Source organism: Peromyscus leucopus, chromosome 9, assembly GCF_004664715.2.
Source record: "Peromyscus leucopus breed LL Stock chromosome 9, UCI_PerLeu_2.1, whole genome shotgun sequence".
NCBI lineage: Eukaryota > Metazoa > Chordata > Mammalia > Rodentia > Cricetidae > Peromyscus > Peromyscus leucopus.
Window position 1 is genome coordinate 67,927,547 of NC_051070.1, and position 21,425 is coordinate 67,948,971.

General features: G+C 53.6%; 1 protein-coding gene across 1 annotated transcript; it reads right to left on the reverse strand.

The window, feature by feature from the left end:
• Window positions 1-1,879: 1,879 nt before the first annotated feature.
• Nynrin (NYN domain and retroviral integrase containing) lies at window positions 1,880-21,030 on the reverse strand. The gene is made up of 9 exons (XM_037208514.1): window positions 20,927-21,030; window positions 20,573-20,787; window positions 12,920-13,575; window positions 10,839-12,809; window positions 10,233-10,363; window positions 9,954-10,050; window positions 8,423-8,524; window positions 8,109-8,210; window positions 1,880-6,577 (listed from the first exon to the last, which is right to left on the reverse strand). Exons 2-9 carry the CDS (start codon window positions 20,768-20,770, stop codon window positions 3,715-3,717), a joined length of 6,120 nt encoding a protein of 2,039 aa, XP_037064409.1. The 5' UTR covers window positions 20,771-20,787; window positions 20,927-21,030; the 3' UTR covers window positions 1,880-3,714.
• Between the last annotated feature and the right edge of the window lie 395 nt (window positions 21,031-21,425).

The window sequence follows — 21,425 nt, forward strand, 5'->3', positions numbered from 1 at the left end:
GCATGTCTGTATGTGCCCTAGCTGCATACCTTGAGTCAGAAGAGAGTGTTGGATCACTTGGAACTAGAGTTAGACAGCTATGAACTGCTTTGTGGGTGCTGGGAACCAAATCTGGGTACCTTTCTCTGCAAGAACAGCAAATGATCTAACCACTGAGCCATCTCTCCAGTCCCAAAATGGAGAAATATTAACTAACCCTATACGATGCACTAATAAAATACAGAAAAACTATAGATTTCTAGGCATAGATTTCATAGGCATGGGGAGTAATTCCACAGCGAAGTAAAAAACGCTTGCATGAGAGACAGCATGAACAACGGTTCCTGAGTGGCATCGGATAGGCATGCAGGCCCAGCCCCTCCTTTAGCTGCATGTGACCTTCCGGGAGTTCCCCTCGCCTCTCTGTGCCCCATTTTCCCCATCTATACATCGGAGCTATTAACTGTATCAGGTTTGGAAAGCGCTTAGCCTAGTGCCTGGCAAACAATCTATGTGAGTCCTTAGTGTATAAATTAGTAAACAGTCGGAGAGCTGTGGGGTCGGTCCCAGGGTTCCTGGGCAATCTCCCAAAGCAGGCAGGATGTTTTGAGTTCTAGTGGCCCTTTACCTGTTACAATGTTTCTGTCTTCCAGGTGTGTTCAATTTTACAGTGAGCACACGTGTTTCGCCTGGGACGGTGGGGTGGTACAGAACTCACAGATGTTTATGTGAGTTTGGACCGTAGGATGGGAGGGCTGTATGGTTTGCATTAGACTGTCTATGTGGTGACTGTTTTAACCTCTTCTCTGGCAGAGATGAGAAAGCCCACCCACCCATGCCCTAAATGAGAATGTGGCGGGTGGAAATGAGAGCGGCTGTGGCTGTAGGCTGACAGTGTCCACAGTACTTGACTGTGGGCAAACTTTACTGACTCTCCCAAAATAAAGGGGATCTCAGCCAGGCATGGTGGACTGCGCCTGCGGTCTCAAAATTTGGGGTGTGGAATCAGAAGGTGAGGAATTCAAAGTCAGCCTTGGCTAGTTGGAGGCTAGCCTGGGCTGCAAGAAACCCTGTTTCAAAAAAGAAAATAAATAGGAGACTCTCCAATCTCTACTAAAACCTTGTCAAGTATCTACAGGCAAAGAAAATTCTTAGAAGCCAGCGTGGGTAAGAGTTGACCATTGCTTCAAGCTCTCTGGAATAGAAAATGATAGGACTTTGGCTGCCAACCTTCCCAAATGGCCTTCCATTTCAGCATCCCTGATCTCTTGCTCTCGGGCCTGCACTAAGTAGAGACCTTTGCTTTTGCAGAAGGGGCTCTGGGATGACCTTCCTGAATACCACACAAGTTGTAAGCCCAGGACTTTGCTCCACGGCTCTCGTGTGCCTCATCTCAAACCACACTGTATTGTGTCTCACTCCAGGACCCCTGGAGCAGAGAGCTCCAGGACGGCTCTACCTCACTGCTCCAAGTCATTGAGGGACACATTGAAGGACAGGGCTGTGTCACTGTTGTCCTCCCTCACCTGACTCCGGGCTCCAATCGGACAGAGACCACGTCGGTCACTGTACCTGTCATCCTCTCCACTCCTAGACAGAACATGGCACATAGCAGGTGTGCTTCAAATAGGAAATGGATGGAGGTCTCATGGGGGCTTGCACCTTCCTCCTACACTCTGTAACCACGCCAGCCCCAAGCAGAAGTCTGGGCATGTAGAAAAGGCAGCAGGAAGCCAAGGCCCTAAGTCAGGAAGCTTAGCCAAGAGTAAGGACTCTGAGCTGGAGGGGGAAGAACAAGGGTTCCAGGTACAAGAAGAAGGGCAATGAGCTATACCCCCACAGATGCCCCGCCCACCTTACCCCCCAATTCTGGAAAACAAAACAAAACAAACAAAACATGGGTTCCACTTTAACTGATTTATTGAAAAATACAATGAAAATCACTTGAAAGAGCACATGATAAAAACTGTACTTGACAGGAAGAGGGGTTTGAATACAGCCCTGGGGTGGGAGAGTGAGGCTGGCACACTAGACGAAGAGGGGGGAAAAGAGGCCCAGGTGAGGAAATACAGTACCTGCTAAAAAACTCTACAGCTAACCCGCCAGCGACTCGGGCGGCGCCCAGCGTTCGATCCTGGGCAGGGTTGACCGCTGGATTGACTGAAGAACAGCATCCAGGTCATTTATCCAGAAAAGTTGGGAAATGGCATCCAAGGGAATGGAGGGCCACAACCTGGAAGGATTCTCCCGCTTGAACCTGTTGCTAGAACTCCTGTCCGTGATGAACTGGAAGTCAGGAAGGTTCGTCCGGGTCCCACCTCAGCCACCACCCAGCGGTATGACTTTGGACAAGTCATTTCCCCCTGTGGCCCTCATTCCTCTGCCGTGAAACAAGCTGGACTCAATGGCAACTTCTCTGGACCCGGCACTCGGCGATGTCCTGTCTGGCGACCTGCGCTGCGCTGGGAAACTGGACTGGCTCCTGAAGAAATGAGCCCGAGTGGCAAGGTGCTGCCTTCCTCTGCAGACTGACAGCTCAGCAGTGTGGACATGCAGAAGGGTGAGAAGCACTCATGTCTACGAGAGGCCCACGCCCACGGCGGGAGCGCCCACGGCGGGAGCGCCCACGGCGGGAGCGCCCACGGCGGGAGCGCCCACGGCGGGAGCGCCCACGGCGGGAGCGCCCACGGCGGGAGCGCCCACGGCGGGAGCGCCCACGGCGGGAGCGCCCACGCGGGAGCGCCCACGGCGCGGCTGGCTCTAAGGGAACTCTACACAAAGGCATCTAAGGAGATGGGGACCATGCGGGCAGGAGAGGGCTGTAGGCTTTGGGAGGGGATGAGAAGAATAAGAGGTAAAAGCTACCCAGCACCTGGCCACGTGTCAAACTACCCATGCCAATGCCCTCCTCTTCAAGCAAAGCCTGGGCACCACTTGACCTAATAGAAGCAGCTCTTCTGGTGGAGGTGCCACACTTGGCACCGAGGTCGGTGATTTCTGTGAGGTGATCACCATCACAGCAGGGGGCGGCCGTCGTCTCCCTTAACTGGAATCAAATGAGGTAGGCCACCCTCCCTTCCCCTTACACAGGTAGGTGCCATCGTCCTGGAGGCACACGAAGGCTAAAACCCTTTCTTGACAGCTGAGAAGGCAAAGGAAGCTGACTGGAGAGCCGCTGTGTGTGTGTCCCGCACCCCACACCCACACCCCCACCTCACCCCCGCCACTCCGCTGCCAGCATGGGTCTGTGCCACTGAAAACTCCAAGGGCAAAGGCTCACCAAACCCATAGTGTAAGAGGAGGCCCTCACATGAGAGCGAGCGGTGGTACCCACTGTGAAGTTCAGATCCACACTATTAAGTATACCAGGTTTAAGATACTGGGGGGAGGGGTGCACACACCAATATACGCCTACATGTGTATGAAGGGACAAGACGTCACTTGGGGAAGACTGTGAGCCTGGCCTACATTAGTAAGGAGACTTTCTGCTCCCAAGTGTAAAAACTGCCAGAGCCCACATATGACAACCTTTGGCAAGGTTTCCAAAAACCCTAAGCTGGGGATGTTTCCATAGGGACATTCATCCCAAGGTCAAGGCAGTTCAGCAAAGCTTTATGAAGCAACTTCTCCACAAAAGGCACAACCGAGGGCCCCCAAAGAGCTAAGAGCATTTCTTAGAGCAGAGGGAGGCCCTAGCAGCGGAAACCCAGGACCCCTGGAGCAGAGAGCTCCACCTCACTGCTCCAAGTCGTTGAGGGGCTCGTTGAGGGGCAGGGCTGTGTCACTGTTGACAAAGCCCTTCATTAGACTGCTAGGATAGACACACCCCAGCTTCTCTGGGGTCGGGAAACCCCACACCCGATAGAGGGATAGGCTCAACCGGTCCCCGATATAGAAGGGACCCACCCATTTGGCACTGCTGCCGTTCTTGGGGAGAGACAACAAGAGGACCTGGTCACCCACATTCCACTCCTTCTCCTGGGTCTCCCTCTTGAGACGTCTGTTCTCAGCTTTTTCACTTGCTGTTTCCGCCACCCGCCAGTGGAGGTCCAAGAGCTCCCGCATCAGCCGCAGCAAGAAACCATCCATCTTGAGCCCTTCAATGTTTGCACCACTCAGCTCCCACCACAAGGGCTCCGTCAGCCTCGTCTCATCCCCAGTCAGGACCCGGTATGGGGTGGTATCTGGGGTGGAGGCCCTGAAGGCCAGGTGCAGTAAGGGAAGGGAGCTTGCCCACTTTTTGCCATGCAGGAAGATGAACTCCTTCAGGGCCCTCTTGAATTCCCAGTAGGCCTCGGAACTCATCCAACAGGGGAACTGGAGGGTCCTACTCAGCGTGGTCACCTGGGCTCCCAGGGCCAGCCCACAGCTCACCAGGACATGCCGGGCAAACTGGGGACCTTGGGCTGCCTCCAGCCTTAGGGGCACACCCCATCTTGCAAACACGTGCTGCAGTAGCACCTGGGCCACAGCCATGTGCGTATAGGGCTTCAGAGGGAACGCCTCCACCCACCGGGTATTGGCATCTGCCACAATGAGCACGTGCTTATGACCCTCCTCACTCGCAAAGACCGGACCCACCACCTCGATCTGCAGACTTGACCAGGGAGCCGTTGACTTGAGAGGCAACGGAGACTCAATTACTTTCAACTCACCACCTACGAGATTACGGGGAGTGCAAAACAAACAGCTCCTGCAATAATCCCTCACGTGCTCCTTGATCCCCGGCCACCATCCCAGCAAGCGCAACTTCTTGTAAGTCTCCTCCAGCCTCTGGTGCCCCCCCAAGGGGATGTCATGCACAGAAAAAATCAGCTCCCTCCGAAGTTGCCTTGGGACTACCCAGACCCTGGGATGCTTTTCCCCCTTGAACATAAGCAGGCCAGTGTCTTTGTCGAGGCTGAGGGAATGAAAGGCGGAACTGAACGGCGACGACCCGGGCAATTTCTGCCCCGTCTGCAGCTTGGTGATGATATCAGCCAAGGTGCTGTCGCTCAGCTGTAAGGACAGCAAGTTAGGCTTCCTGCCTTTAGTATGGGGGGTCACCATGGGTGCTGGCACATCCTTCGGCAAATCCCACCACTGCCCGCCCCCTTGGGCACCCTGCTTGGCCAAATTATCCACTGCCACAGCAAACAGAGAGCCCCGATAAGAGGTGCGGTAGATAAAGGGAAGGGATGAGAAGCCGGAAGTGAGAGACAGAATATAGGAGAGCAAGCTTGGATGAGGTAGCGAAGCCCCGTCGGATGAGAGGAAGCCCCGGGCTTTCCAGAGTGGCAGGAGCTCCCAGAGGACGCTGAAGATCCAGTTGCAGTGGGTGAGGAAAACCACCGGCTGGTGGGGCTGGCCAAAGCGCTCTAGGCCACAGGCCACAGCTGCCAGGTGGGCATAGGTGAGTGTATAAGGGGAACAGGAAAAGGTGAGCGAGACCGGGGGGCTGGTGGGAGACAAGATGTAGAGACCAAAGCCAGCACACAGCTCGTCGTCACGGTAGAAGCAATAGCCAGATATATGGATGCAGATAAAAGTAGACAGGTCAGTCAAAGGAGGCAGAAGCTGGAAAACACGAGGCATCGAGGCAGCCGGTGTCAGCAGCTGGTTTTCCCCCAGCAGGCCCTGGAGAAGGGCCAGTTCCAATTCCCGCTTGCCTTTGTCCTGCACCAAGAGAGACCATCGAATCAACCAGGCTTTGGAAACCCGACGGCTTTCCCACGCCTCATTGTCCGCCGTGGTCCGGGCGGCATAGGAAAGACGCAGAACCACTGGGTTGTCTCCAATGCACTGGGAGAAGTGTTTGAGGGCCCAAGCCACAGCATAGGGGCTGTCCCCGCCTGACTGAGGACCCTCACTGTCCTCATCGGGGAGGAGAGGTTTCGAAGTATAGGCGATGGAGTGCTTCCTTCCAGAGTGTTCCTGCTGCAGGATGGCCGTCAGTGACACCTGGCTGACGGTCACTTCCAGGTAGAAGGGCAGATGGGAGTTGGGGGTTGACAGGCAGAGGGCGGACACTAAGGCCCGTTTCAGGGCCAGGAAGGCCTTCTCGTGCTCCTGGTTCCACTGCCAGTCTGGCTTCTGCTTGAAGAGGCTGTGCAGGGGACCCACGAGGGCTTCATAGTCAGGAATCGCATCCCGGTGGGAATCCATAAAGCCCATAAAAAAAGACAGGGCGGTGAAGTTGCTAGGGATGGTGAGCTGAGCAAGCTGGGCGAGAACTTGTTGAGAGGGAGCCTTTCCATCCCAGGGGACATCCAGGTAGGGGGAGGATACCACTGGCAGAAGGTCAATGTCTAAAGCCCCCTTAGAGGGGTCATGCAGGCTGAGACACCGGAGGATTTCCTCAGGAAAGGCAAGGCATTCGACTCCAAACGCCGACCCCAGGGAAGAGCCGTGGTCATCTTGCTCCTCAGGCTTTGATAGTTCTGGCTCCTCCATCAGCTCCTCGTCCAGGCTTTCCTCCCTCTTCTCCCTGACGGCTTCCCCATTCTGTGGAGCCACCAACGGCTCAGGATCAGCATCATCACTCAGCTCTGAGATACTGGCTGAGCTGGGAGGAAGGGTCTTCCACACCTTCAAGAAGTTGCCGATGTCCATGTCCAACCTATTACCAAAACAAGTAGAAGGAGGAGAGGGGGCAGCCCCACCCCCACAGATTATCCGTGGGGAAAGCCACATGTGTGGTCCCCCCACAGAAACCCACCTCATTCCTAGGAGTCCTTCGTACATGGCAGGGATCAGCCAGGAGCCAGCCCATAACTACTTGCTCTCCAGCTTAAGACGTGCTAGAACTTCAACAAGGATTCTTCCGTGCTTTGAAAGTTTATCAAGCCAAAATCTTACTGACTGTGATGGTCACTTTGAATCGCCAGCTTGGCACAATCAAGAATCAACTGAGAAGGCAGGCTCAGTGAAGGGCTGTGTGGATCGGGTAGCCTGGAGGCAGATCTGCGAGGGATCATCTTGATGACCCTCCCACCCTGGGTGGTGCCATCCCCTAGGCAGAGGCTCCTAGACTGTGCCATGCGGACAAAGTGAGCTGAGCACTAGCAAGCACACATCCATTGCTCTCTTCCGACTGCAGACGCGACGTGACCAGTTCTTCCCAAGCTCCTGCCCCTGTGACTCCCCACAGTGTGAACCTTTCTCCATTAAAGTTGCTTTTGCTGGGGTATTTTATCACAACGACAGGTGACAAAGCTACATAGACTAAGACCGTGAAACATTTAAATTGGTTTTGAGTCAATGGCTTGATAAGAGATGACTGGCAGCTTCCGCTCTTGCCCCAGGATGAACCTTCCAGGGGAAGGTCAACCCTGGAGAGGAGGCCTGGCACACAATGGAGAAACCTCGGCTTCACTTCCACACACTGATGAACTGGGGGTGGGGGACAAACTGATGAACTGGGGGTGGGGGACAAACTGATGAGCTGGGGGTGGGGGAGTGTGGAGAGGGGGTCTAGGAAGCACTGCCCTGTCCACAGGATCCCAACCACGTTCCCCTGAAGGTCTCAGAACACTGGGGGCAGGGGGACAGCAAATGTGGCCCAAGGCACATAGAAGCCAGAGGATCCGAGATGCTACAAACCAGCTCCGCCAAAATGACCTTGAAAAGGTCACTTGAGCCTCCGATTCCTCGTCTACAAAATGAGGAATATGGTCATTTCCATCTAACTCAGATTGCAAGGACCAACGGAGATAATGAACATGACAGCACGTGTGTACACACAGCTCTCTTGGACACAACGAAAGAAAAAAAAGTTGCTGTCACACATCACCAGCAGCATAAAGCAAAAACACTCAAATGGCCCCAGACAGAGAAGAGATTCTTCTGCGTGGAGTGGAATGCTACCTGGCTGCAACAGTGCACCACACAAATTTGCACGGTGTAGGTCTGAAGACAGCAAGAAAAGATTAAGCACAAATGCCAGTTGTGGCGAAATACATAAAAAGGTGTGTGTGAAATGTTAAAATCATAATATGAATAGTGGGTAGAAGCATCAAAATGTGGCGGATATATAAGGATATAAAACGGTCCAACCACTCTGTTTGCTAGATAAATGTTGGCTAACACCAAGAGGAGCTTCTGGTCAGTCCCGGGAACGTCTGGGAGGTAGAGAAGACCTGAGAAATTACCTGTTCGGCTTCTTCAGAAATTCATCCAAGGTGGGGCCATCACGGCCCAGGGGGTCATCTGGTACCATGAAGAGATTCCCCGCAAAGGTGAACGGCAGCAGGCTAGACCCACAAGAGAAAGGGGCAAGAACATTGTTGAGCCCAAGATTCAGCCACACTCTCTCGCCTTCACAGGGGCCGAGACTCCCCATTTACCAGCAGGTACTGGAGAGCCCTGTCCTAAGGCTCCTCTTCCTGGCCCAGCATCTCTTTCTGCCACGGGCTGCCCTGACATCACTGAGAAATAGGGGCACAAGTCCCAAGGAATGTCTCACCGATCTCTGATCATCACTTTCTTGGAATTATTCATTAGGATGTGAATCTGCTCGTTAGTGAGGATGATTCCGTCTGTCTCCTCTGCCAGCTTTACCATGAACCTGCGAGGGAAAAGGAAATCACTAACCATCTAGGAACTACCCTCTCACTTTCTGGACCCTCTGGAAAATGAGCTAGAGCTCCCCAGTGGGCCAGACAGAGACTCGACCCTCTGTAACCAAGACAAGGCTCTACAGCATATCCTCTCTTCCATGTGGCCATCTGGGATCCCAGCATCCCCCAGAAGGTGTACCTGGTTGCACAGACCCCCAAACGTGTATACAAGCACACACTCCTCCCAAACACACAGGCTCACACAACACAGAACCCATCCTCCGGTTCGCATTCACGTACAGGTATTTTCTGCTCCCATTTCTGCATCTGTAAAATGTAGATAAAATACCCACCCCATATTGCTGCAATAATTAAACCGAGGTGATGCTTACGTGTCTAATTCAGCGCCTAGCACACAGCGCACAATATTCTTCATCGAAGCACAATACTCACATTTGTGCCAACGTGTACATCCACATATATACTAACACATAAAATCACGTGACTTAATAAACAAATCCATTCTTCTGAGGATCACTCTCCTTCTAAGGAGGGCTGTGACCAGGAAAAAGAGCTACCTACCTCCTTCTCAGCATTCCCTGGAATGTTCACATGCTGTTCCCCAAGTGCCCAGCAGAGGGCTCTTCTACAAAAAAGCCATTTCCCCTTAAACCTTTGCCTTGGCTGGATTTGGAGGATTTAACAAACTCACCCAGGACTCAGCTCTGGAAGCTTGGGATGCTGGAGTGGCCTTGCCCCAGCCCTTCACAACCTTGAAGCCTGGGTAGATTGTGGGGAACACAGGGAAGAAACAGAACCTCTCCCCACCCAGCATTCGAGGTGCCCAAGTGAAGCCAAGAACAGTCGGCTGAGCATCTGGCCTAGGACTATGGCAGGGCCTTGCTTGACTGCCCTAGTTCAGGCAGGGTCACAGACTCCCCTACACACAACAGCGCTATAGCCATGCTAGACAATGAATCCTGAGGGGATGTCAATGTTTAGGCAAACCAGGTCCATCTAACTGCATTTCCAGAGCCTTGCCCAAGGATCCATCTACATGCGGTCACATACACCGCCTCCCAGCATCCGAGCTTGGGGAGGGAAGATTGAAGGCATTCCTTGAGATATGAACTTTAACCCAAACTGGCGCCAGAAAGCCTAGGGTACCACTGCCACTTATTTGAAGGATGGGGCTCATCCTATGCAAGGCGATGAGCCTGGGCCCACAGGTCATGCTGGAGGAAAGCACAGCACCAGAGTTCCAAAGATGTCAGCGACCTTGTGCTTGGGAAGAGCCAACCTTCAGCCATCTCATTTGTGCGCCAATACCTCCTCTCGGACATGGCATTTGCCTCCCATTTCCCCCCTGGGAAGATGAGACGTGACACCATCCGAGACCACCCCGAGCCCCACAGAGGGACCTGGGGCATGGCGCACCTGTAATCATAGGTGGTGATCTTCTTGCCATTTTCCAGCTGGGAGGGAGTGATTGAAAGCATCTTGAGTGCGTGGAGCTGCGTCAGAAAGTGGCTCTCTGGGGGTGACAGAACACAGAGTCAGCGGGAGGGCTGAGTGAGAACGGGGCAGGGTGTGTGTGTGTGTGTGTGTGTGTGTGTGTGTGTGTGTGCACGCGTGTGTGTGGAAGAACAGGGCAGAGAGACAAGGGGGAGAAAAGTCCGGTGGTGCTGGAAAGGCTGGCAGCAGCGGGCACCTCACCTCTCACCCTCCGGGTCTTCTTCAGCTGCCAGGTGGGCACAAACACGGTGACCTCTCGGTGTCCTCGATTCCAGAAATACTGCACCGCCATGGCGATGCCCCGACAAGAGAAGAAGTGCTGGAGGCCGTGCCTGTGGGGCGGTGGAAGAGAAGGAACTCCTTCTAGAAGGCCACGCCTCACCACTCATCCCCTCGCGCCGGGACCCAAGCAGGTAATGTCCCAAGAGTGCCAAGGATGCCAGCAATACCCTCCCCCATCCACTTCCTGCCATCCCCCCGCCCCACCCCCACCCTCCGAGACAAGGTCTCTCTATGAAGTCCTAGTTGTCCTGGATGGAGCTTACTATGTAGACAAGACTGGTCTGGAACTCAAAGAAATCCTCCTGCCTCTGCCTCCGGAACACTGGGATTAAATGTAGATGCGCCCGCCACACCTGGCCTGCAGCCCCACTGCGCACACTCCTTGCCATGCGGTAGCCATTCAATACATGCCAGTGGCCTCATCTTTTGTTACCCATATGAGGTCAGCGAGGAATACCTGCCCAGCTCCACACCCCCACCCCACCCCCACCCCCACCCCTGCACACCCAGCCCTTGGCTACTCACACCATGGCCACGCTGCTGCCATCGATGACCACTCTCCGCAGCCCCGGATTCCCAGGCTCGCTGGACAAGTTCAACTCGAAGGGTGTGTCCAAGGCCTCGTGGTACCTCTGGAAGCTGGTCACTGTGCTGCTGGCCTGTGGGTGGTGAGGTGACTGCCTCTGGGCTTCCTCCCAAGCCCCAAGAATTCCTTCCTTCAGGAACTGATGTTTATTTCCGGAGGCCACGGGGCTACTGTCCTGCAGCGCCTGCCTTCCAGCCTTTCCCTGGCCCTTCGGCGGCGGCGGCGTGGCAGCTCTACTCTTTGAAGCCTGGGCCTCACTCAGGAGTTTGGCTGCATCCGAGGCCGGTCCTGCAACTGTGGACCCCGTCTGGGCTGCAGACTTTTTAGATGCTCCCGAGGCTTTAGAAGCTCCGGGTGCTTTGGTGGTCGAGGGTGTGTTGGGAGTCGCAGAACCTGCTTTAGCAGCATTTCCAGTTTGAACTTTGGGGATTTGGGGACCTGCAGGGGTTTTGACTGCAGGCATGTTCTGAGCTGTAGGAGTCTGGGGAGTTGTGGGTGCCGCAGGAGTTGCTGGTTGACCCGCCGCCGCCGCCGCCGCCGCTGCCACCGCTGCCACCGCCGCCGCCGCCGCCGCCGCCGCCGCCGCTGCTGCTTTTTGGGCTGTGAGTGCCACGGGAGCTGCTGGTTGACCCTCCGTTGGTTTTTGGGCTGTGGGTGCCACAGGAGCTGCTGGATGACCCACCGCCGCTGCTTTTTGGGCTGTGGGTGCCGCGGGAGCAGCTGGTTGATCCGCTGCTGCATGTTGGGCTGTGAGTGCCACGGGAGCTGCTGGTTGACCCACCACTGCTTTTTGGGCTGTGGGTGCCGCAGGAGCTGCTGGATGATCCGCTGCTGCATGTTGGGCTGTGAGTGCCATGGGAGCTGCTGGTTGATCCGCTGCTGCATGTTGGGCTGTGGGTGCCACGGGAGCTGCTGGCTGACCCTCCGTTGGTTTTTGGGCTGTGGGTGCCACAGGAACTGCTGATGTTGGTGGCGCTGGAGGCACTGTGGGAGCTGGAGGCTCCGCGTACACTGCTGACTTCTTTAGGGCTGGAAGCCCTTTGGGAGCAGCAGGCAGCCCTTCCTCGGCAGCGGGTGGGTGTTCAGCTTTGGACACTGCTGTAGCCACGGGCATTTCAAGAGTTTCAGACACGGTTGGAGCTTTGGGTGCTGACTGGCCTGTCATCCCCGCTAGAGCCACTGGCCTCTCTTGAGCTGCGGGTCCCCTCTGCTCGTTGGGCAGTGCAGACGAGGACAACTTCTCTAGGCCTCTGCAATCCGACGGCGCACTTCTTTCATCTTCCTGCTCGACTGCATCCTGGGGTTTAGATGTCAAGGATGGCCCTGCTTGTGGAAGTCCTGAGCTAACAGCCTCTTTGATGGCACAATCCACTGGCACCACCGATAAACAGACGGCTTCTGGGGGGTCCTCTGGCCTCGGGTTATGCTCTAGGGCTGTCTCCCTTTCTAGCTCCCCATCTTCTCCACAAGGCTGGTTTTCTATACTGGGAAGAGGAGTCAGCTCTTTCGGTTTCCACTCCAGGTGTAAGGGCAGAGGACTCGGTCCTGGCAGCCTCAGCTGAATGGGGCCCATGGATCTCTGCCAGAACGGCAAACTGAAGCAAGCCTGGGATAGGAGCCAGGCCAGGTGAAGGGAATGTAGCTCATTGATCTTCCTGAAAGTCGCTGCAATGGTCCCTGGCCACAACAGCCCAAAGGCTGGCCTCGGGGCCCGGGACTTCCAGGATGGACACACACTCAAAGCCGACACGGGTGACTGCAATGAGATTCTTCTATCTTCCATCCTCTGTACCTGCCTTCGCGGCAAGAGGGCTTGTGTGGGATTTGTGGAGTCCTGGCTGCTGATGGCCTGCACAATGGGCCCTTCCTCTTGAGCACGGTTCACCTCACCTTGCTTGTTGGAACGGATCCTGGAAAAAGGCCAAGTTGGTTGAAAAGGTGAGAAAGGTAGTTTGGCTCCTATTTCCTTGGGATCATGAGTAGGGGCAGGGGTGGAGAAGGCCCATGCTCCAGTACTTACTGTACTAGCTGGCATTCTGTCTCCAGCTCAGTGCTCCGGGCTGGCATCAGGGATCCAGCTGCTCCCACACTAGTTAACCTCTTTGAATTTTCTGAAGCCTGATCGAAGGTTCCTATCTCTAGGAAGGGTTCAGGGCTCTCTCCTATGGTCCCCAGGGATGAGCCTTCCTTCTGCTGCTGGGCAGGGGAGATCAGCACCTCTGGGATGGAGCAGGTACTGGAGATGCCAGAGCGGCCCAGCCACTCGATGATGTCTTCCTTGCCAGCGGCATCTCGGACCAGGCGGAGGAGCAGCTCCTGGACTGTGGGGGGAAGCTGCAGCAGGTCTCCGGCATACTTGTCACCACAGATCCACACCAGGGCCCCAAAGGCCCGGGTCACCTCTGTCTCCCAATCCCCCCGGGGGGTGACCATAGGGACAGACCCCCAGCACAGCCGGGCCACCAGCTCCTCCAGCCAGTTCTGTGTCATGGTGACAGACTCAGTCAGCCCACCCACCATCAGGGAGCCACGGGGACCAGGCACCAGGTAAGCCAGAGTACTCCAGCAGAGGCAGTCCAGGAACAAGCCTTGTGCCCCAAGGAAGGCACAGTGCAGGACCGGTGGATAGCGGACCTCCTTCCACAGCTCTGGCCTGCACAGACCCTTCAGATATTCCTGGGCAGAAAGGAGAAACAAAGGGAGCCATTTGTGAGCGGCTCACCCTAGTCTGTCCTCTGCCCCTCAAAGGCCAACCCCTTGCTAAGCTTAAGCCTCCCACAGCTGACACCGCCACCTGCCTCCGCCCCCTCTTTCCAGGGAACGGTGACAGAATGAAAGAGACGCAGAGGAAAGACGAGAAAAGATCCAAGTGTGGCATCAAGAGACCTCACACTAGCTCTGACTTGGCCTTACTCGACGGGGAAGGATTGTAGGAAATGCGCCATCTTCTCAGGACCTCGGCCTCTTCACCTATAGCATGGCAGTTTAAACTAGATATGTTTGGGTCCTGGCCCCCCCTGGCACTGCGGAGCTGCGTGGCACCTTGGGGGAAGGGAGCTACACACTATTTATTACATTCATGTGCCGAGAACGTGGGCAGCCTCGGGCAAGTTAATAATTCCCTCCTCCCATGGGTGTCTCCCGTCCGTCCCTGCCTCATCAGCCAAGCATCAGTGAGCTCAGTGAGCTTTGCTTACTTAGGATGGTGCCTGGCATGGCCTGTTCCCATTCTCCCATCTCGTAAGAGCTTGCCCAAGTGCACACGGCTCCACCGCGTCTGCACTGCATCACAGTCTATGTCTACCTGACTAAAAGCAGAGCTCTCTGCACCTCCTCTGGCTGACCACACATGATTTCCAGGTAACCCTGTAGGATTCTGCCTTAATCCCCTTCCAGAAGCTCTCAGGCACAACCTGTACCCGTAACCATGGTAACTGTTGCCTAGTGATGTAGATAAGTTGCTGGGGCTAGTGTCCAGAGGACTCTCTCTCTCTCTCTCTCTCTCTCTCTCTCTCTCTCTCTCTCTCTCTCTCTCTCTCACACACACACACACACACACACACACACACACACACAGAATCACATTTTGTCTAACCGGAAGAAAAGCCTCTAGTTCTCTGGCTGACCAGCCCTCATGCTTTCAAGGAAAGCAGCTGGTTTTGTCTACCTACCAGCATAATCCCAGGACCTTTGCGAACTCCTACACAGTCTCTTAAAGCACTAGCCCGAGTGGACTGAGTTCACTCTCATGTCCTTCCACATCCATGTCCTTAACAATCACGCCTCTTCCTGCCTTCCCTGACCGTTACATTCAGTGACAAATGCCCCTCCCCCCCACACACACTTTTTTTTAAATCTCCAGCAGCCATCTTGAAGGCCACACTAGCACCTCTGCTCAGGGCAGAGAACATTTTTCTCCTGCTTATCCTGTGTTTACCTCCTTCCCAAGTATAATTTCTTTCAGCAAAATATGATGGACACCCCAACCTATCCCACCCAAACCTCACCTGGTCCCACTACCAAGCAAGAGCAAACGTGACCGGGTGCAGATAACTCTCATCTTCACAAATGTTCCCCAGCCCATGCGCCCTACATTCCAACTACACAAAAACCATGTATAAAGTCAAAGAGGCAAGCTAAGGAAGAAGATTGTGCGTGGTTTCTTTAAATGGGGTTGGGGATACAGGCCTGGGGGTGCTATGCTTATTGCACGAACATGAAGCCCTGAGCTCAGAGCTCCAGCCCCTTGGGTGACAGAGGATCTTGGAGGCTCACCAGCCAACCAGTCTGAGTCCTATGTTCAATGAAAAAACGCTACCTCAAAAGGTAGGAAGGTGGAAGGGGGTGGAGAGATGGCTCAGAGGCTCAGAGTGCTTGCTGCTCTCTTCCAGGGGACCCAGATTCAACTCCCAGCACCCACATCTGACATCTCACAACTTTTTTCTAGCCTTTGAGGACACCGTCACACACTCACATGGTACACTTTCTCTTCTCTCTCTCTCTCTCTCTCTCTCTCTCTCTCTCTCTCTCTCTCTCTCTCTCACACACACACACACACACACACACAGAGCTTAAATAGTTATTGTTCCATCAACAGTTCACCATGTTTATGAAAAGTATAGCAATTGAGATAATTTTTAAAGTAATAAATATGAACAAGTATTTCATTATTATGCCAGGCCAATAGATGATCTGATATATTCCTCTCTCCATCCTACAAAGGAAATCTTCATTATCTTCCTTTTTGATGAGAAAGGAAGGTCACGTGTTCAAGCTCACTTACAGGCAGGGATACCCAGCACAGTGACCCCAAAGTCTAGGATCTTACCTATGATGTTACCTACACTGAAAAAGCAAAAACAGATAAGGAAACAGCAGACATTTACAGTCCAGAAAATGATTTGACCCATCTATAGATAACTGACCCAGAAAAATAGGTAAAACATCAAAAAGGAGTGATATTATTTATAAAAATATATTGCCTAATGTTCCATAGATCCTTTGTCACTTTGAAATTAAATAAAATATTAGCACCAAACAATATTATACCAGTCTATGGGTGTCAGAGTGCTTACAACTTCACAGGATTCTCCTTTTTCTGTTTGTTGGTTTGGTTGGTTTTTTGTTTTGTTTTTTGGTTTCTCGAGACAGGGTTTCTCGGTGTAGTTCTGCCTGTCCTGGATCTCACTCTGTAGCCCAGCTGGCCTCGAACTCACAGAGATCCGCCTGGCTCTGCCTCCTGAGTGCTGGGATTAAAGGTGTGTGCCACCACTGCCTGGCTCTCCTTCCTTCTTGTAAGTCAATATTCATCATCTGCCTTCAAGGGCCACCCCAATTTACATGGAAAAAAACTAAAAAGGCTAAGAAAAATGACAGAACCAAGAAGCTTTGAATTCAAAGAGTGAAGGGAGTGAGGAAAACAGGCTAAGCTCTTCGAGGAGATCAATCTGAAAACCTATTACTACAAAAACAGAGAGACAGACAGACAGACTTCTCTGCCTTCAAAAGTCTTACTACCGTTACTCTTCTCAGAAACACACTAAACAATATGGACACAGTAAATAGGACACTGTTTTTAGTGTGAAAATTTTTAGTTTTTAGTTTTCATGCCATTTCACCGTGTGAATATAGAACACACAAAACTCCGAGACATTTAAATGTAACAACAGCAATAAACCACCAAAAAAAAAAAAAAAAAAAAAAAAAGAGTAGGCAATAATCCAGAGTTAGCCAGGTATGGTGATGCATGCCTTCAATCCCAGCATTTACAAGGCAGGGGCACCAATCCCAGCACTCAGGAGGCAGAGGCAGGAGGATTTCCGTGAGTTCTAGACCAACCTGGTCTACAGAGCAAGATCCAGGACAGCCAGAGCTACGCATGGAAACCCTGTTTCAAAAAACAAAAAAAAAAGGGGGAAGAAAGAAAGAAGAAAGGAGGGAGGGAGGGAGGGAGGGAGGGAGGGAGGAAGGAAAGAAGGAAGGAAGGAAGGAAGGAAGGAAGGAAGGAAGGAAGGAAAGAAAGAAAGAAAGAAAGCCAACAGAATGCTGACTGAAGAAAGAAGTAAGCTGAAGCCTCAAAGTCAAAAGACAAGGCTATCTACATGCTGTATGAGGAACTTGGAGAGCCATGAATGCCAGAAGGGTCCTGAAGGACTTGAACTTTTAGAAAGAGGACAAGAATTTTGAAATGTAAATTCTTTGGTTAAGAAAAAAAAAAAGCTTACATTTAAACAAAAAGAGAGATTAGGTGCTCAGTCACAGCACATATATGTAGGCCAACATGGAGAAGGAGCACAACCCTTATTGAGAGCGTTTGCCAATTTCTGTGGTGTAAATGTCCTCACAGTGGCTGTAACTAACCTTCCACCAGCTGACACGGCTCCTAACATTTTAGCAATGGGTGTGTGTGAGCCAAATCCAGCACACACCCAACCACAACCATGGTTCTGCTTGCTCTGTACGAGGGACAGGCCAGCTTCCATCTCAGAACTAAGCTGGAGCTCCAGAACACAGACTCCAGAAGCCACTTTATGGCCACTGTCTTTGGATTCCCTGTCACCTCCATCCATCTTCTCCAAAAATAAGAGAAGCAAACACGTCACCTCTCTTGTCTGGCACTCAACCTATTCCCGCAGTTAGTTGACAAATAATACCGAAGGGATGTACAGGCTTCAGCCCTTGGCTCATTTAATCACTGTTCGACTCCCCTTTCCTCTTGTTGACCTCACCTCGAGGAAGCGGCTTCCCCCGGGCTTGTTTTTCTACCTAGAGTGTGATACACAGCAGCATCTCTGATATTTTCTAAATCCTGCCAAGCACAAGAACTTAAACACACAAGTTTAACAGAACATTTTCTGGAAAGGCAAGCACAAGTCATATAAAAACACACCCGGGTCCTTCTTTAAGTGAGCCTGCATCTTTCTTGACCCCTCTCCCACTTAGACCAAAACAAATGACCCCACTGCTCCCCCTCCACCACTCCCTAGGCTTCTAATTTCCACAAGTCCTCCAACCAGGTGACCTATATATAAAGGCCACTGTCAGAATGCAAAACTCCAGGCCCTACAGTACAACCTGACTCGGCTATACCACAGTCATATGAAAAACAAGACATCCTCACGTTAGGAGATGCTCACAGAGCCCGCGTGGTAGTTTGAATAGGCATGGCCCCCATTGACTCATCTGTTTGAATGCTTGGACAACAGGGAGCGGCATTATTGGGAGGTGTGGCCTTGTTGGAGTAGGTGTGGCCTTCTTGGAGGAAGTGTGTCACTGTGGAGGCAGGCTTTGAGGTCTCACATGCTCAAGCTAGGCCTGGCGTGGCAGTCTCTCAGCTACCTCTCCAGAACCATGTCCACCTGCATGTCAACATCTTTCCTGCCATGATGATAATGGACTTAACCCCTGAACTGTAAGCCACTCAATTAAATGTTTTCCTTTATAAGAGTTGCCATTGGCCGGGCGTTGGTGGCACACGCCTTTAATCCCAGCACTTGGGAGGCAGAGGCAGGCGGATCTCTGTAAGTTCAAGGCCAGCCTGGGCTACCAAGTGAGTTCCAGGAAAGGCACAAAGCTACACAGAGAAACCCTACCTCAAAAAACCAAAAAAAAAAAAAAAAAAAAAAAAAAAAAATGAGGAAAAAGGCTCAAGATGATTAGACCTAAGCCTCTTCAAAGACCTGGCTCCTCTATCTGGGCCATGATGTGGTGACAGCATGTCACATCCAGATCTCCTAACCCTTAGGACAAAACTTCATCCTCCCCACATTCCACTTTCTCCTGCCCCCGAAATCCTTCCTTCTGTTCACCACCAGTCCAAGAAAGGAAGTCACCCAGTATCCCTGCAAGGTAGCTGGTGGGGAGGGGAGGATTCCTTTAATCTCAGTACTCAGGAGACAGAGGCAGGTGGATCTCTATGAGTTCAAGGCCAGCCTGGTCTACAGAGCGAGTTCCAAGACAGCCAGGGCGACACAGAGAAACCCCGTCTTGAAAAAAAGAAAGAAAGAATCTCTGCAAACTATGGTCGCACCAGCAGCAATGCTTCTCTCTCCAGGGCAATGAGGGAAGCATGGGGAAGCTGGCAGGGCCCCTGGATTGGCAGGGCTTGGAGTGAGAGCCTTGGGGGTGAGACTCTGTGGCCCCGAGAGACAGCAGTGCAGACTGGAGCTGCCAAGCTTGAAGAAGCTGACCTGAGGTTCAAACAAAGCACCAAGTGAGGCATCCCGAACAGTGCTATTTGGGACTGTGGGCAGGGGAGGCGGTGGGCAGGGGAGGCAGTGGTGGGCAGGGGAGGCGATGGGCAGGGGAGGCAGTGGCCCGGTGGCAAAGGGCCTGTAAGTATACGTATACAGGCTCTGAGTTCTGCCCCCATCACAAGGCAGGGGCCTTTAAAAGGGACGCACTTAGTTGCTTGGTTCTCCAAGAAGACTGAGCCGTTGTACTTTACAGTAACGGAAAGATTAAGACTATAAAGAACCCGAAAGCCTCTTGTTACCCTACCCCACCCTCTGCAGCCCACGGGCTCCTGCACATCTGTTCTCTGGACAGACACCTCTCCCCTCCCCCAGCACCTCTGGCAGAACTGGAGAACTGCTGATGCAGCAGCTCCCTACAAGCGCTAGGAGAGAGATTTCCCAGCCTCCCTGTCTTCCTGTTGGCATGGTTGGGCCTCCCCGACCGACCGAGGCCTTTTCTAACTGGGATATGGGTAAAGCCCCAGCCAGAGACTGAGAGAAGGGAACCTAGGCCATTCCCACCGGAAAAGATAAGGGAATCTGAGGGAGTGGGGGACCTTGGGTGTGATGGAGGCAGAGGGAGGAGCCCAAGCAGAGAAGCTGGTGAGAGAAGCCTAGCCCAGCACAAGAACTACAAGCTGTGCCCTGGCCTGTCTAACACCCAGCTACACAGAGCAGGCCCTTTCATCTCAAAAGTCCACAGTCCTCCTCCCAGACTCCCTGGCTTCCCAAGGCAGTGCCTTCCAAACAGATGCATTCCACCCTGAACCCCTGTGAGAGGTTGCTGAGCACAGCAAGAAAATGGGGCCGGGTCCTGGGTTCTAATCCAACCTCCACCAACCTCCTCCTACCTGACTCTGAGGACTCAGGCCCTCACCCTCTCTGAGCCCAAATGTCTCATCGAGAAAATGCCGACACTGCTCTCAAAGTGTCTCTAGGGCCCTCCTCCAGTCCCAGGACCCAGAGAAGCAGCCTAGGATTTAAGCAGACAGAAAGGATGGAGGCCTTCCAGAGTCTTGAGGAGAACAAAGACGCGTGTTGCAGAGGCCACAAAAAATGCAGGCCCTTAAATGATCCCAAGATGGAAAAATCAGGGTTCTGAGCACTGAGGCCTGGCCGGAGAGGGCTCCAGAAAGAGATGTTCGCTGGGCAGGGGCTCTCCCAGCACACTTGAAAGGACAGACGGAACCCTTGGAGGACAGAAGGGACACGAGAAGGGGGCTGACGTGACTGGCAAGAGAGGGGTGGGGCAGAAGAGAAAGAAGAAAGCACGGGGCCCGAGCTGGCGCAGCAGGTCTGGAGGGAGGGAGGCCCAGTACCTGCCAGCCAAACGACGACAGAACCCAAGCTGAAGACCTCTGTGGACCACTGACTCCCCAGGGGTGAGGGAGAGGGGTTGACTAGAAGGGTTAGGGGGGGGCTGAAGAGAAGCGGTTTACCTTGGCTTTGCCGGTATTCTCCGGAGGCCCCTCCAGCCGCAGCCAGAAGTAGGGGGTGTCGGGGCGGCTCTGGAAGGCATTCACCTTGACCCTGAAGATGCGCTGGACCTGGAGCCGCTGCCGGTGTACCCGAGCCTTTGATTCTGACTGCACCATGAACCATTCCTGCGCCGGGGGTCTACCCCCAGACAAGAGCATGGCTGCCCCTCCTGCCCCTGGAAAGCGAGAGACAAGTGTCACCGATCGCAGCGCCGAGGCCCCCCAGCCACCTAGCCCTGCAGCCTAAGCCACGCCTCCCTTTCCCTGCGGCGCGCCCCCCGCCACCGCCTCCCTGCTGCGGGCTCTGCCACCCACCCGCCAGCGCTCCGCGCCCGCCTTCCCAGCTCAGTCGTCCCTTTCCGCCGCTGCTCAGGAGACAAGCCCTTCCTGCTCGGCGTTGTAGCTGGGGGTGGGACCGGGCGGGATCCCGCCGCCCTCCTCCTCCGCCCCCTATCCCCCACCCCGCTACCCCGCCTTCCCCCTCGATCTCGAAGCCAGGCCCCCAGGATCAACGCGCCTAGGCTGCTGGATGGCTTAAAGGGGCGCTGGAGAGCAGGGGGCGGGGAGGCTGGGGAGGCTGGGGAGGAGGGAGAAGGCCAGGCAGGGTCGTGGAAACAACTGCCTTCCACCCAAGCTTTGTGACCAGGGGTCCAAGTGAATTTCCTTCCAATTCCCCTTTCCTGGAAGGAAGGGAGAGAAAGAAAAATTGGTCTCTGAGACCCTGTTTTGAGATTTCAAGCAGGGTTCTACACACACACACACACACACACACACACACACACACACACACCACTCCTTCACACACACACACACA

Excerpts from the sequence above, each read along its gene's own strand:
- Nynrin (XM_037208514.1), bottom strand. The coding sequence starts at position 20,770 with ATGCTCTTGTCTGGGGGTAGACCCCCGGCGCAGGAATGGTTCATGGTG. Across the intron at positions 12,810-12,919 it reads ACAGAATGCCAGCTAGTACA|GATCCGTTCCAACAAGCAAG; the intron begins GTAAGTACTGGA and ends GCCTTTTTCCAG. Across the intron at positions 8,525-9,953 it reads ATCACCACCTATGATTACAG|GTTCATGGTAAAGCTGGCAG; the intron begins GTGCGCCATGCC and ends TTTCCCTCGCAG.